This window comes from Microtus pennsylvanicus, chromosome 1 (genome assembly GCF_037038515.1).
Source record: "Microtus pennsylvanicus isolate mMicPen1 chromosome 1, mMicPen1.hap1, whole genome shotgun sequence".
Lineage (NCBI taxonomy): Eukaryota > Metazoa > Chordata > Mammalia > Rodentia > Cricetidae > Microtus > Microtus pennsylvanicus.
In genome coordinates, this window is record NC_134579.1 from 151,303,645 (window position 1) to 151,320,264 (window position 16,620).

The 16,620-nt window shown below is 51.8% G+C and overlaps 1 protein-coding gene across 1 annotated transcript; it reads right to left on the reverse strand.

Moving 5' to 3' along the window:
* Positions 1-331: 331 nt before the first annotated feature.
* On the reverse strand, positions 332-15,936 carry Eps8l1 (EPS8 signaling adaptor L1). Its single transcript, XM_075959155.1, has 20 exons — positions 15,869-15,936; positions 15,212-15,265; positions 11,213-11,253; positions 10,633-10,691; positions 9,455-9,616; positions 9,066-9,215; positions 8,628-8,710; positions 8,037-8,301; positions 7,607-7,733; positions 7,324-7,412; positions 7,147-7,221; positions 6,888-7,036; positions 5,260-5,401; positions 5,123-5,151; positions 2,059-2,188; positions 1,837-1,968; positions 1,553-1,661; positions 1,233-1,407; positions 800-932; positions 332-697 (listed from the first exon to the last, which is right to left on the reverse strand). Exons 2-20 carry the CDS (start codon positions 15,226-15,228, stop codon positions 611-613), a joined length of 2,154 nt encoding a protein of 717 aa, XP_075815270.1. The 5' UTR covers positions 15,229-15,265; positions 15,869-15,936; the 3' UTR covers positions 332-610.
* Between the last annotated feature and the right edge of the window lie 684 nt (positions 15,937-16,620).

The window sequence follows — 16,620 nt, forward strand, 5'->3', positions numbered from 1 at the left end:
ACAGTGTGACTAGGTGAGCTGGCCTAGGATGATGAAGGCTGCTCCAGCCCTCAGACACAGTAAGTGCAAAAAGCCTGCAGCTGAAAGGGGCTGGGCCGAAATGCAGAGTGGGTGGAGACATGAGGCATTTGAAAGAAAAACCCCAGGCTTCAAATGCCAGGTGAAAAAACTGAGAACAACGAGGAGCCAGGGAAGGGTTTTGAACACGAAAAGGTTGTAGGTGGGGCTGATGCGAGGATAGACTGGAGTCTCCAGGACTATGGGGGAAAAACATGGGGCATTCTCAGATTCCTGGCTCCTTGGTAGCCGGCAAGAGATGGCGACAGCAGGTGACATGGCCTAAAAAGGAGGCTGTTTATAGCACATCACAACGCACAGGGCCCTCTGCGCCTTTTGGGCGTGCCTCTCTGGTAGTGTCTGCTCCGCCCCATTGCCCATTCCCACCAGTCGGGGTTCCAGTCAGCACAGTCAGTGCAGTCTGCCCGCCAGGGTGGGCGATCCTTCAGGATTTCTATTGCCACTGGTGATGGGGAGGAGTTTGCGACTGTGGTCCTAGGGGGCGCTGGGAACCCCGCCATCTCATTACGTTTTGTGAACGAGCCAGGAAGGATCAAATAACTTCTGTTTTGGCCTCGCCTTCCACTTTTTTCTTTTGCTTCTCCATCACGGCCTCCAGCTCTGACACTTTTTCTCTGTCCTGGAGGGCGGGGTAGAAATCAAGATCTGAGTATGTGAATCCTGGGCGATTCCCCCCACCCCGCCCCTGCCTCCCACCGTCTGGCCCGAAGGATTCACTCACCTCCAGCAGCGCGCGCTGCACGGTGACTTGACTGTACACTCGAGCCCCTTCCTCGGGACACACCGCCCGCAACTCTTCCTTTTGCAGTGAGAAGAGCTGTGCACCGGTCAGCACGCCGAGAGCGTCCACAGTCCTGAGCAAGGTAGCATGGGCCTTCACAGTTCAGCTCAAACTTCCTCAGTCCCACCAATCACGTCACACCCACCTAGCTGCTTGTCCAATCAGAGTTCTCAGGGTTTTCAGGCTTGGAGATTGGGGAGTTTAGAAAGGGGATGGGACTTCCCTGTGGTCTCCTTTTGGAGCCTGTCCTCGGGCTTTGGGCGTTGCAACCTGGGCCTGCCCCTGCACCATAGTTTCCACGCCCCCACCCTTGGGCCAATCGGTCAGTTCAGGTATCCCTCTCTGCAAACTAGTCCCGGGGAGCCCCACTCACCCGGAGCTAAAACCCTTGGTCTGTAGCCAGGCACGGACCACCGAGGCCTCAGAGCTCGGGCTGAGCTGGGGCTCCGGGGCGCGGGGTCCCAGGGCTACCCGGCTGGGACCCGAACGGCCCTGCGCCAGGCGAGCCTGCAGCTCCTCATTGACACTGAGCATCTGGGAGAATTTCTCTGCAGGAGGGAAACCGTGAAGGGAGGGAGTGCGCACTCAGGGTTCTGGGGTGAGAGGGTTGGGAGCCTCTAGCATGCCCAGGTTGGAACCTGATAGGTACGCGAAGACAAGGATCTCTTCCCAGAGTGACGCTCTATCACTCACCCTTCTCGCTGGGGTCCAAATTGTTGAGGCTGTCGCAACTGTCCCAGTGGGGCCGCACCTGAGTAGGGACTGGAGCTGGTGCGGGTGGAGGAGGAGGAGTACTAGTCTCCTTGAAGAGAATGAAGAGAGAGGGGGATGAGGCTTCCAGCCCCCTCGGAACAAACATCTGAACACTCCCCTTTCCAAGCAATATCCTTCACATCTGTTTTTTTTCTGCCTTCATCCTTAGTACCCAGGATCTTACCTCCACTTCACCACAAAGAATCAAGCATGTGTGGACTTACTAGGTTTCCTGCAGGACTTTGGCTGCGGTGCACCTGAGGTCCAGGGTGGAGTGTCAGGATGTTATAGGGTACATAGCCCTCCTGTCCCTGATGGTCTCGAACCTTCCACCACTTGCGCTTGTCATCCAGGACCTAGGTGGGAATATAAGAAAATCCATGGCCCGGTTCTATGCCTAGGACTGAACTGACCAATTTCAGGGTCTCAGGTCCCACACTGCTAACCTCCAACACATCTCGGTGCTTGACAGACAGTTCGCTGCTATTTCTGGCCTGGAAGTCATAATTACACAGAACCCACTTTCTGGCTCTTTCTTCTAGCTGGGACTCAGCTTCCAGTTCTGGGTCTTGATGACTGGGAAGAATGAAATTGGTAGGCGATAAGGAGATAGCCAGCCCTGCTGGTCTGGACTGTAAGGTGCTGGTGTGAGGTGGGGTTAGAGCCAAGCAGGGGTCAGAGCAGAGGTCCAGGTTAATATGTTAATATAGACTTGACATTGGAGTCACAGCTTGAATGTAGTTAGCTCATTTCCTTGCCTGGCACCATGCAGTAAGCTACAGCTGAGTATTACGATTACTATTTAATTCATTATGGGGTGCTGGGGATTGAACCCGGGGCCTTGTGCATGCTAGCAAAGTTCTTTACATGTGAGCTACATCCCCAGTTCCTCATTTGCATCTCTGTTCTTAATTTTGTATGTGTTTTTTTAAATTGAACTTTTTTTATTTTTAATATTTATTTATTTATTTTGTATACAGTGTTCTTTTGCAGGTCAGAAGAGGGCACCAGGTCTCATTATAGATGGTTGTGAGCCACCATGTGGTTGCTGGGAATTGAACTGAGGACCTCTGGAAGAGCAGTCAGTACTCTTAACCTCTGAGCCATCTCTCCAGCCCCTTGCTTGCGTTTACCAGTGAGAATGGTGAGACTCAGCTAGAAACAGCAGGTCTGTGCCGATCAGTCCCTAGGATAGTGAGCAGGGCACAAACAAGAGCCAACCACCCTCATGCTTACATAGCAATGCCTGCCGATCACCGTTCAGATTTCATTCTCCTGTAGTTCCGTGAATTTGGATCCTACTTGGTTTTTTCCTTCTCCTGAGATTGCACTATTATCCCCACTCCAACTTATTTTTCTTTGTGGTACAGGGGATTGAATCAGTGCCTTGTGCATGCTAGGCAGGCACTGTCCACTGAACCATATCCCAGACCCTCAGTGGTAGATTCTAGGCAAGCGCTTTTCCTCTGAGCCACATCCCAGTCCTTCAGTAGTAGATACTAGGAAAGGCTCTACAGGGGAGCCACGGTCACAGCCCTTCACTGGTTAAATTCTACCATTAAGCCATATGCCCAACCCTCACTACCGGGTTCACAGGCAGTCTTTCTACTGCTGAGCTATGCCCATAACCCTTTACAGATAGATTCTTGGAAAATGCCTGCCACTTAGCAACAGCCCACTCCTCTATGTTGTTTTATATGTATGGATTGTTTTGTTTTTTTGAGACAGGGTTTCTCCGTAGCTTTGGAGTCTGTCTTGGAACTCGTTCTGTAGACCAGGCTGGCCTCGAACTCACAGAGATCCAACTGCCTCTGCCTGCTGAATGCTGGAATTAAAGGCGTGCGCCACCACTGCCTGGCATAGATGGATGTGTTGTCTGCATGTAAGTCTGTGCACAACTTGTGTGCTTGGTGCCTGCAGAGACCAGGAGATCCTGTGAGACTGGAGTTACAGATGGTTGTGAGCTACTATGTGGGTGCTGGGAAATGAGCCTGCAGGGTCCTCCGGAAGAGCAGCTAGGGCTCTTGACCACCGAGTCATTTCTCCAGTCCCTCCCAGATTGCTTTCTATTCTATTTATTTTTTATTTTGAGGCAAGGGTTTGTTGCTTTACCCAGGCTGGTCTTTGAAGCTTTCTCTGTGGTTCAAGTAGGCCTTGAACTTTTGATCCCCCCTGCTTTGTGCTTCTGAGTCACTGGGATTACAGGCCTGCATCATCAGAGTATGGCCATTATTTCACTTTTTATAGGGAGGGAACCGAGGCATAGTGTGGTAAAGGCCACCACAGGAGAGAAAGGTGTGACTGAGCTGGCCCCAGGCTGCCCCTGTCAGGGTCACTCTGAACTGTGCTGCACACAGCCTGAGTTGAACTCAAGATGAAGCACAGCTCTGAGCTCTTTGCAAGCCCCTTACAGCACCAGAGACTCCTCACTTTCCAGGCAAAGAAGTTACAGTCAGAGAAGGTGAGTAAAAAGCTGGCGGCACCGAGCCCGAGACTCAGAAGCAGACAGACAGAGGCGAGGGTCCTGTGGCACCAGGCAGCCTGGGGGATGGTTGGCTATGGCCCCCCCCAGCAAGACAGACCTCATCCCGGATCAGGCCTACCTGTACAAGGGAGAAGGGGACTCTTCAGGGCCTCGGCGCCCCATGTGTGGGACTGACAGCTCCCAGTATGCCGTCCCTGCTGAGACCCTTTGCTGGGGCTCTCACCTAGACCCCCATTCGTCTCCTCCAGTTCTATAATTTTGTACTCAACCCACATCCACTCCCTTCACTCCTGACCCCTATTTGCCAAAGAACCCTAGAGTTGTGACCCCTCTCCATCACTTCCTCCCTTGGACCTACAGCCCTCAGCTTCCACAGTTTGGTAGAACTATAAATTTAGGCCCCTAGTTCTTTCCTTCCCAGGGAAGTAGGCAGGAGTCCAGGTCTTGGCCTTCAATTTCCTCTGCCCCTTTTAGCCCTGCAAGCATTCCCGTTTGTGCCCAGTAGGTGATACTCCTTAAAGCCTTAGGAAGTCAGAAGCCCCACCCTGTTAGTGGCCCAGAGATGCCAGCACTTTCTAAGTTTCCTCAGACATGTATCCATCTTCTTGGAAGTCCTAACCTTGCTTTTAGGTCTCCATCTTTTCTCTAACAGCCAGTGCTCTGGGGATTCAAGTATGGTGCTTTCCCAGGTCCTAGGACACCTTTTCAGTCTTTTGAGGACACTGGGGTCCTAGCCCTTAGTCACACCCACTTCCAGCACCTTACTCTCTTAGCTTTAAGAACCTAAGCCTCCATTCCCTCTTCCCTTGGACCCAGAACTCTGGGCTCCTCCCCCCTCCCTCCTGGCTCCTACCCCACCCTAACCCCAGCCCCGCCTCCTCACCACCTCACCCACCTGCAAAGAGCCGGGAAGACAGAGGGGGTAAAAAAAAGACAAGAAAAGAGAAGGGGAGAGTCGGAGTCAGCGCCGGGTGACCCCGGGACTCAGTCCTCCCAGCCCCACCCCTGGCCGCCCTGACACTCACCCATTGACAGCGATCTGAGGGGCGCTTTGCTGTGGGAAGTAAGAGAGCGTGGGGTCAGGCAGGCTGGACCTCAGATTTCCTGCTCACCCTTGTGCGGAAAGGGGAAACTTAGTGCTTCCCTGGCAGCTCTGCCTCACCTGCCTGCGCCGCTTCTCATGTTGCAGCTGTTTTTCCACTGGGTCTTCCCAGGCGCGGCCCTGAGGGTCAGTGGCTGGAGGTTCCCAGCCGCTGTAGAATTCGGGACTGTATGGAGACCCTTCTTCCGGGGGCAGCTCCACCCTGTGACCAGAGACGTGGCCAAAGGTCAGGCCAGACTAAGCCAGGGGCATTAGTTCATAAATTTCTCTCTTCCTGTAAACCTGGCTCTATTTTTAAGATTCTAAACTCCATCTTTCTTTGTCTGCTTCCACCTTCGAAACCCCACTAGGACATTATATTTCTTTCTTAGTTTTTTTTTTTGAAAACCAACTTTTTTCCCCCAAGATTTTATTTCTCATGTACAGTGTTCTACCTGCATGTACACCTGCTGCCAGAAGGGGGCACCAGATCTCATTATAGATGGTTATGAGCTACCATGTGGTTGCTAGGAATTGAACTCAGGACCTCTGGGAGAGCAACCATTGCTCTTAAGCTCTGAGCCATCTGTCCAGGCAGGGACAATATTTCCTTGTTAAAAAATTTAGAAAAAATGTATGTGTATGCTGGTTTGCTTGCATGTACACAAGTGTGAATCCCGTGTGTGCCTGGTACCCATGGAAGGCAGAAGAAGGCATCAGATTCTCTGGAACTGGACCTACAGACAGCTGTGAGCCACTATGTGGGTGCTGGGAATCGAACCTAGATTCTTCGGAAGAGCAGTTTGTTCTCTTAAGCACCCATCAATTACCTGATTCCACTCTCCTTCCTCCTCCAGCCTCTGAAGTCAAAATCATTTCCTATTTGGGGGGTGGGTGGGTGGAGGATTGGGACAGTCTTGATAGACAGCCCTGGCTAGCCTGGAGACAGCTATCTAGTCTGGCCTTGACTAGTCTGGCTTGCAGATAGTCTCCCGATTCTATTTCCTAAGTGTTTGATTACATGAAACAGTTATCCATTTGCTTATTACTGTAGTGTGTGGGGGTGGGGGAGCACATGTGAAAACCAGAGGACAATTCTGTGTAGGCAATTCTCTCTGTTCACATTTAGATAATAAGTTCTGGGATAAAACTGCAGAAGCTCACACCTCCTGTACTTCCTGCACTGCCGTTTTTGGGCCAGGGTCTCAATCTTGGCTTCTGGTGGAGGGCAACCTTAAACTTCTGATCCTCTGGCACCACTTCCCCAATACTGGGATTACAGGTGTGTGGTACCAAGCCCAAGCGTCTAGCTACTTTCTGAACACTTGTATCAATCTTCCTTGCCCTTTGACCCACTCCTGGTCTCTCCAGGTCTCCAACTCTGCTTCTGCGGTTAAGCCTCCAAGCTCAGATTCCCTCCCACTCGGAACCTATAGGACACACCTTCCACACACTCGATGTTTCCATGTAGCTGGGTCCCACTCACATAAGCACCCCTCCTTGCCTTGTAGTCCATCTCTAAATTCTCCAAGACCCCACCTTTTGCTTCAATCAGACTGGTTAGAGCGTAAACCTTTCCTTCACGCTAATCTCAAGCCTTTTCTCCAATTGGATCCTGGCATTTACCCTAAATCCCACCCCCTCCTCAATTTATTTAGCAGCATCCTGTCCGTCAAGTCCCGCCTCTATACTCTGCTTTCCCCTCTCACCCTGGGCGGGTCCAGGAGTCCCCCAAAGAAGTCCACAGTGCATTTTCGCGAGGAGTCACATTGTCACGGAGCAGCGCCACAGCCTCCAAGGTCAGGTGTGGTCGTCTCACGCGGCTCGCGAACTCAGGGCCACCTGACGTGTTCACAATCTACCAGGCCAACAGGAGGGAGCATGCCAACACGACATTCTTGAAGTCTAACCCCAATCCTTCCAAAACGGGGGGGGAGGGGGGCCCTGAGGGCTGGGAATGAGTCTCACCATCTGCAGAGGTCCGAACAGAAAGTGCAGCAGCTCTGGAGAGGAGGGGTTGGCGATGTTGCCCCGCAGTCGGGCCTGGATGGAGGGAGGTCATTTAATATCAGTGCACAAATGGTGGATGGGTCAGAGTCGTAGGGCCCTCACCCCATCGATGCCCAGCAATGGATGCGTCCTCACCAGCAGACTGAAGGCATATTTAATTTTCTGAATCACGTCGGTGTATTCAGCCTCGGTGGGTGGCTTGGCCCTCAGCGTCAGCAGGCCCTCTGTGGGTGGGGAGCACGTGAGGTGGAGGGGACAACCAGACAGCATTAGATAGATAATAGTTCCAAAGGAATAAGCACCCGAACAGATGGCCTTAGGAAGTCAGACCTGGCTGGTGGTCGGAGACTCCAGGGAGAGAGGATATTTGGGCATCATCTAGCAAGGTGTGGCTCCGTTAGCCATAAATGCCCCTTACCTCCGGCAGCTCGGCGTCGTGTCCTGCGGCCGCGCTCGCGGTGCTCCAAAACCCGGGCAGCCTCTGCTGACTTTTGCAGTCTGGATACGAAGCTCTCCACGTCGTCGAACACGTGGTTCAGGATATCCTGCCATACGCAAGAGGAGCAAAAGTTTCAGAGTCTCGATGCTGGTCTAGGTCCAGGCCTTCCAATCTGAGCTCCTGACACACCTCTTTCGTCAGGCCACGCCTATAACTGGGGCAGTGGGTGGTCTATACCCAGTCTCCAGCGACAGGCCTAGAACTAAGCCCTACCCCGGAGCTCAGCACCTATGCAGCTGTCACACCTAGAAGAGCCACGTTCCTGAATCTCGCACCCTAGCCCCAGGCCTTCTTGATCGTCGCGGGACTCGTTTTCCGCCCCAACCTGGTGCCTCTCATGCACGCTCACCACGTCCCGCTCCGCTTGCAGACCCGCCAGCTCAGGACCCCGCGGGCCCAGGTCCGGGGAGGTAGGGATAGCGTTGCTCGTGGTAGTGCGAGCTGGGCCGGGTCTCCCCGCTTCCCCCGTCTCTGGAATTGGCTCCACTTGGGGTCGCCCACGGCCCGTGGACGGTTCCACTGCGCTGATCACCGCGCGGACTGACGGACGACGCTGTAAGGGCGGGGTCTCCGCAGCGGGAGAGGCGCCACGTTGGAGCTCCTCCTGCGTTGCCCTGCTTAGTAAGAAGGGGGAAACTGAGGCTGGGCCAACCAATGGTACCAGGGAGAGAGACACGTGGTCAAACGTGGGCCGGGCGTTTTATAGTGAGGAATTGGATACGCAGACGGATAAACCAAAGACCAAGACAGGTCTTGAGAAGGGGCGAGGGGTCACCTTGTCTGGGAGGTACAGGTCAGACCTGACCAAGGCTAACTTGTGACCACATTCAACACTCTAGGTTATTCATATCAAGCTCATTTCTTAGTTGAGGAGAATTAGACCCATAGACGGGAGAATGTTTTCCAGAGCAGTTCTGCATCTCTTCTTCCTCCTCCTCACCTGAGCGCTGCCGCCCTGCGTTCCCCGCGTCCGGAGCGGTAGTTCTGCAGAGCCCCTTGGATGTCCTCCCGGATGAGCTCCGCCTGTCAATTATACTTTTAGATCTCCCCTCTTGCGTCCCACCCACTGTCCGCCCAGACCTCTCTCCTGTAGTTAGCACCCTGCTTCCTGGTATCTTGGACGGACACCACGGACCCTCATCTTGGTTCTATCCGATCCCCAGACTATCTTCCCAGGTTTTTCTCAAGGCCTCAGAGTATCACAGCCTTTCGCCTGCATCTTCTTCCCATCATTGCGTTCAGTCTTGGTTCAGAGTTCAATCTGTCCTCAAACCGAGCTACCTCCCAGACTCGCTTTCCTAGGCCCCGCCCCCAAACAAGAAATCCCCGCCCCAGACTCCGCCCCAAAAGAAAGCCACATGGAGTCACGCCCACTCACCCCGAGGAGCAGGCCTTGGAAGAAATGGACATCTGGCTGTGCACGCTCTGGCTCTTGGCACACCAGGAGCAGCAGCGAGCGGCTCCGGCCGCGGGGTACCACCGTATCGCAGCGTACGATGGCGTCAAGTGGATATGATTCTAGTTCCTCCTGCAGGATGGGACAGAAAGGTAAACGGAAGTATAGACTCCTGATACTTCTTCAACTGTGCCCAGGAGCTGGGACAAGACAACTTCAAGAGTTTAGGGTCCTAGAAATAACACCTGTTTAATAGGTGAGGTTGCAAAAGACAGCTTGCCAAAGTTCCCGGGGGAAGAACGCGTAGGAGCCAAGATTCACACTCATATCCCAGCCCCCATCGCTCTTTCTACCCGCATGTCCCCTGACACCTTGGAGACCGGGTCAAGCAGAGTGACATGGCCAGGTGACACTCTCAGTAGCATCTCCTGTGCCCAGACGCGCCCCTGGCTGTCCATGACGGCCAGCTTCCTGGAAGCATCTTCCACCGTGTGCACGCCATCCTCCTCCCCCAAGCAGAAGGTGACCAGGTGCTGCAGGAGACAAAGAACGCAGTGAGTCCCAGGCAATGGCAGCCTGGTGCTGGGTGGGCTAAGCGCCTCTGGAGGTGACTTCCAGTTCAAACCACACGTCTCCCAGAATCCTTTCCCTCAGAGCCTTGAGTCCAGACCTCAGTCCTCCTCCCAGAGAACCAGTGCAGGCTCCAGCCCTCTTCCTTCAGACCCAGAAGACATCAAAAAACAAAACAAACCAACAAAACAAGCTGGGTAGTGGCGGCGCATGCCTTTAATCCCAGCACTCGGGAGGCAGAGGCAGGTGGGTCTCTGTAAATTCAAAGCCAACCTGGTCTACAGAACTAGTTCCAGGACAGCTGTTACACAGAGAAACCTTGTTTCGGAAACAAAGCAAAACAAAACACCCAACAAAATAACACCCCCCCCCAAAAAAAGAAAAAAGCAAAACAAAACCAACCCAAACAACCAAACAAAAACCAGCCTCCAAGCCACCAGGGCTCCTTCAGGGGCCAGCACTCAGTAGAGGTCCTTCTAGTTCGGCCATCTTCTTACCAAGACTGGAGGCCCCTCAAGGGAAGGGAATAATAAGGACTAACTCCCTTATAAGGGCTTCCTCTGCTCTGTATGACAGTATTCCACACCCTCTTGTGGGGCCTCTCAGAAACTGCCATACAGAACTGTGGCTGATTTGTCCCTACATCCAGCACCGGGAACAGCTCAGAGGAAGATTAGATGGAACTGATTCAGTCCCAGGTAATGAGGAGGGACATCCAGAGGGAGAGACGGCTGAGTTTCCCTAGAGTCTCTCTCCCTTTCTCGGTCGTTGGTTTTCTGAGACAAGGTTTCTCTATATATCAGTCCTGGTTTTCCTTGAACTTGCTTTGCAGACCAGGCTAGCCTCCAACCCTGAGATCTGCCTGCCTCTGCCTCCCAAGTACTGGGATTAAATGCATGTGCCAGCACTGCTGGGCCCTAGAGTCCTTTCTGCTTGATGGACCATCCCCAAGAGATTTCTTAGGAAAACACAGACTCACATTGACATGATACTGGGACACGTCGGCCATAACCACAGTGGAGTAACGTTTCCTCTGTTCTAAGGGCAGGGAGGGGAAAGTACATCTAGAGTCAGACTTCAGCATTGTCTCTTAGATCCAGACCTCAGCCCTCCTCCCTCAGATCAGGAGTCTATCCCCAGTCTCCTCCCTCAGACCCAGGAGACCAGGCCCCAGCCCTCCTCCCTCAGACCCAGGAGCCCAGGCCCCAGCCTCCTCCCTCAGATCAGGAGTCCAGTCCATCCTCCCTCAGACCAGGAGTCTATCCCCAGCCTCCTCCCTCAGACCCAGGAGACCAGGCCCCAGCCCTCCTCCCTCAGACCCAGGAGCCCAGGCCCCAGCCTCCTCTCTCAGATCCAGGAGTCTAGAACCAGCCTCCTCCCTCAGATCCAGGAGCCCAGGCCCCAGCCTCCTCTCTCAGATCCAGGAGTCCAGAACCAGCCTCCTCCCTCTGACCCAGGAGACCAGGCCCCAGCCCTCCTCCCTCAGACTCAAGACTATAGACTGTATTCTCTCTTTTCTCAAGACCTTCATTCTTGGTCTTTTTTACACTCAAGCTCACCATAGATAGACTTGGCACTTGGTTTGGGTGCAGCTTCAGGCCTGGTGAAGAAAAAAATAAGGGCTTAGAGCAATGGTTCTCAACCTTCCTAAGGCTGTGACCCTTTAATGTAGCTCCTCGTGTTGTGCTGACCTCCAACCATAAAATTATTTTCGTTGTTACTTCATAACTGTAATTTTGCTACTGGTATGAATCGTAATGTAAGTATCTGATATACAGGATATCTGATTGATATATGATCCCCATGAGGAGTCATTTGGCCCCCAAAGGGGGTCTTTACTCACAGGTTGAGAGGAACCATGGGGGTGGTGATAGATTCTGCAGGAATGCCAGGCTAAGGGTGAGCCATGGAAAGTTTGCTCAGGTGAGAACAGGGCAACACAGGTGTTTAAAAAGATGGTATGATGTGATAATGTGTGGGGGCAGAGACTGCTATGTTACATAGACCTGGTTTCAAATAGTCTGTCTGCCTGCCTGCCTTTGCCTCTCTCCCTGAGATGGGGTCTCCCTATGTATCCCTGGTTAGAACTCTATACATATTAAAAATCCTTTAGCGTTTTTGAGATAGGGTCTTGAAATCACTGTGTAGCTGAGGATGGTCTTGAACTTCAGTTCTTACTGCCTGTACTCCCAAATGTGCTGGGAATATAGGCACACACTACAATATCCGGCTCTGGGTTCAAATTCATGGGGCAGGTGGGGCTAGAGAGTTGGTTCAGTGGTTAAGAGAATTTGTTGCCTTTTCTAGAAGATCCTGGTTTGGTTCTGGGCAACCAGGCCAGGGTGCTCACAACTACCTGTAATTCCAGCTTCAGGGGATCTCACACACACACAGACAGACACACACAGATAGACAGACAGACAGACACAGACACAGAAAGACACACACATACACAGAGAGAGACAGAAAGACAGAGATATATACAATTAAAAAAAGACAGATTGATGTGGGAGATGATGTATGCTGTGAATATGTTTTATTGTCATTGGTTCATAAAGAAACTGCTTTCAGCCAATGGCTTAACAGAGTAAAGCCAGACTGAAAGAGATATATATAGAGAGAAGGTGGAGTCAAGGAGGTGCCCGTAGGACAGATGCACTGGAACCTTGTCGGTAAGCCAACAGCCACGTGGCGATACACAGATTAATAGAAATGGGCTAATTTAAGATATAAGAGTTAGCCAGAAATACGCTTAAGATATTGGCCAAACAGTATTGCAAATAATATAGTTTCTGTGTGATTATTTCTGTTCTGGGCAGCCGGGAACGAACAAACAGCCTCCTCCAACAACAGACAGATAGCTAATCTTGGTTGTCACCTTGACTACATCTGGAATCAACTTAAATCCAAGGTGCTGGGCATGCCTGTGAGGGATTTTCTCAGTTGGATCATCTGAGGTGGGAGACCCATCCTAACCCAGGATCACACCTGTGACAGAAGCCCCCACAAAAGGACATGGAAGTAGGAAACTCCTGCTTTTTGCCTGCTTGCCCTCGCTCTGTCTGGCAGGTTCATATATTCTTTTGCCGAGGCATTCCTTCATTGATACTAGAACACACTTCTTCAGGATTCTAATGTAGAGAGAAAACCAACAGCTTTCTAGAAATTCGTGGTGACTTCAGCATCAGACAGGGACTGCTCACACTTCCAGTTTGGGAAACTGAACAATGACTGGATTCCTGGCCTTTGTGTCATGAGACAGTCATTGTTGGGCTACCCAGATCACAGCATGTAAGCTACTTCAGTAAGTCATGTGTGTGTGTGTGGTGAGTGAGTGTGTGTGTGTGTGTGTGTGTGTGGTGAGTGAGTGTGTGTGTGTGTGTGGTGAGTGAGTGTGTGTGTGTGTGTGTGGTGAGTGAGTGTGTGTGTGTGTGTGTGTGGTGAGTGTGTGTGTTCATTCTACCAGTTCTGTCCCTGTAGAGAACACCGACTAATACAGAAGGGCAGAGTCTGGTGTGATTAGGTCACACTCATCATTCTAGCACTCAGGAGACAGAGATGGGAGGATTTCTGTAAGTTTGAGGCCTGCCTGAGCTACATAGTGAGACCCTGTCTCTAAATAAAGAAGGGCCAGACCCTGTAAACAAAACAACACCAAAAGAACCCAAATAAACAGACAAACAAATAAACAACACAAACAGGGCTGGAGAGATGGTTGAGTGGTTGAGAACACACTCTTGCCAGGCAGTGGTAGAATACACCTTTAATCCCACTTGGGAGTAAGAGGCCAGCCTGGTCTACAGAGTGAGTTCCAGTACAGCCAGGGCTAAACAGAGATGCCCTGTTTGAAAAACAAACAAACAAACAAACAAACAAACAGAACAAGCTCTTCCAGAGGACCCAAGTTCAGTTCCCAACACCCACATCAGGCAGCTCACAACTGCCGGCAACTCCAGCTCCAGGAGATGCAGCGCCCTCTTCTGACCCCTGCAGGCACCACACTCGTGTGCACAAATGCATAAGGCAGACAGATAGACAGACACACATAAATAAAATAGAAGTAAACCCACAAAAAGAAAACCTCGACAAGACCCTGGTAAGGGCACTTAATCTTTCCAGCCTCAGTTTCCCTTCCAGTAACATAGTACAGACCTGGTGTGGCTGTTGTATAATAAGACCTGGTAGGTGATGAATTCTTCAGTCTCGATAAGAATTATTATTATTCTGATTATGATGATTCCCAGCGGTTAGCACACAATAGTTCTCAATAAATGAGATTTTTTTTTTTGATTTTTCGAGACAGGGTTTCTCTGTAGCTTTGGAGGCCTGTCCTGGAACTAGCTCTTGTAGACCAGGCTGGCCTCGAACTCACAGAGATCTGCCTGCCTCTGCCTCCCGAGTTCTGGGATTAAAGGCATGCGCCACCACCACGCGGCTAATAATGAGAATTGATGCAATGATTTTCAGTAGCCCGAGTGGGCACGGAATTATCTCCTTTCCCTTCCACCATGGTTCAGATCTTCTCAGGCAAGCTATTCCCTGTCTCTTCCTGTCCTCAGTCTCCTCTTAAAATTACTGCTTGCAATATTTCTTTTTTGTTGAGACACAGTCACATGTAGCCCAGGCTGGCCCCAAAGCTGAGGATGATTTTGAACTCCTGATTCTCCTGCCTTTATATCCTAAGTACTGGGAATATAGGCATAATCCTCCACGACTGGTTAATTTATTTAGATGTGTTTTGAAACAGAATCTCACTATGTAGCCCTAGCTGGCTTGGAACTTGCTATATAGACCAGACTAGCCTTGAACTTGCAGAAATCGGCTTGCCTCTGCCCTTTGAATGCTGGGATTAATGTTGTGCCCACGCCTTGTTAATGTGGTGGTGTGGATTAGAACCCCCTCTCCCCCAGTATTTCATAGATGCTAGGCAAGCACTCCCCTAGCTGAGACACATCCCCACTTCCTGTAATATCTTAAATCCCAATTTCTACCAGAATAACAGCAGGTCTGCGCTAGGCAATCAAGTCTAGTTAGACCCTTGCCTTTCATCCTGATCCTGCTTGGGGCAGGTCGCTACATTTGAGGACCTCCCAGCTGGAGAGCTCACTGTTTAGTTTCTGCCACTCTTCGTCTTCCTGTACATCTTCCCAGCCCCCAACCAGGAGATCTGAGTCTTCACCGTCCTCACGCCTTTCTAGCAGAGGGTCAATTTTTAATACTAAGATAAGGACAGGAACCGCGGCAGTTCCTAAAGGCGGGAGTGTCTGCCGTGGGAGGGCCGGCTGAGTCCTGTCGTGCGTGCCTGATTCTATCAACTCTCGAAATATGTCCCCAATTCCCATTTATCGAGAAGAGGGGGTCGGTTCCAGGAGGTGACATGCCTCTGCCAGAGCCACACCATGGCAGAGTATGCATATTTACAAATGAACCCCTTCTGTCTGTGCTGAGCCACAGGCTGGGCAGGGAGGGGAGCATTCCTCCCGAGTGTCTAGAGCCTGGGTTGTAGAAACAGGATTTGCAGGTGTGGGGGAAGGGTGGAGGGGCAGGGGGGCACTTACCCCGTGGTGGTGCTCATGGTGGCAGGATGCGTGTTCTGTCCTCCTGGAGGTGCCCTGAGAGCCGCAAAGATGTGAGTTACTGACTTGGCTCAGTGACATGACCCTGACTCAGCCCTCCTCCCTCAGACCAAGTTGTCCAGGCCCAGCCTGGCTCCTTTAGACCCAGGAGTCAAGATTTGGTCATTTCCCCTCACCTAGGGGGCCAGTCACCAGCTCCGTTTCCTTAGACCCAGGAGTTTAGGCTCTAATCCCCCTCCTTTAGACCCTGAAGTCCAGATCTCAGCTCTCCTTTCTTACACCCAGACTTCTAAGCTCCAGCCTTTTTCCCTCGGACCCAGGTGACCAGGGAGAACGTTCTCCCTCAGATACAAGAGTTGAGACCCCAGGTCTCCTTGTTCCGATCCAGGGATTCAGGGAGGACCTCATCTCTCAGATCCAAGAATTTAGACTCCAACCTTCCTTGCTCAGACCTAGGGGCCCAGAGGTACCTTATCCCTCATATCTGAGTGTCTAGACCTCAGCTCTTCTCCCTCAGACCCAGGGGTCCAGGCTCCAGCTCGCCTCCCTCATATCCAGGTATCCAGCCCCCAGCTCTCTCCTCCCTAACACCGGGGTAGTCTGGCCTGGCCGCTCGCTCCTGTGTTCAGGCTTCCTCACCTGCCTGCTGGTTCTGTCTGACTCTCAGCCTTCAGCTCGCCCTCCCTTGTATTCTAGACTCCTCCTTTGCCTCCTCCCAGGCCTTGTGGCTCCTGCATACCTGAGCGCTCACCTGGCACTGCTGGCCTGAGGTGGCTGGGGCGGGGTTGGCACACAGTCTCAAGTGCGGGGGCTGGGCTGGCTGCAGGGGATCCCGGAAATTATGTGTGTCTGCTGTAACAACAGAATAACAACAGCAATTTGCTGTCACACTTGTTCGCACATCTGAGCTAAAAACTCCTCCTTAAATATATCTTTGAGTCCTCCTTGGCGCTGGGGGTGGGGTAGAGGTTGGATTTCCTATTGACTGACTAGTAAGGAAGCTAAGGCGTGGAGTGGTTGGGCCACTTGTTCTCACAGCTAGGTCACCAAGAATCTGTGTCGTGTGTGTGTGTGTGTGTGTGTGTGTGTGTGTGTGTGTGTGTGTGTGAAGGAGATCAAACACTAACTGCGTCTCTAGGGCCACCATGTGTCCTGCCTCTCAGGACACACAGCCACGGCTGCCCTGGCTTCAGACTCCACCTACCCTCTTCCATCTTCCTTGGAAAATTTCCCTCAGTCATCCCTACGGAGCTGAGGGATAAGACTTGTCTCATGTGAACCTTTAACACAGTTCCTCATGTTGTGGTGACCCCCAACCATAAAATTATTTTGTTGCTACTTCCTAACTGTGATTTTGCCACCGCTATGAATCATAATGTAAATATCTGATG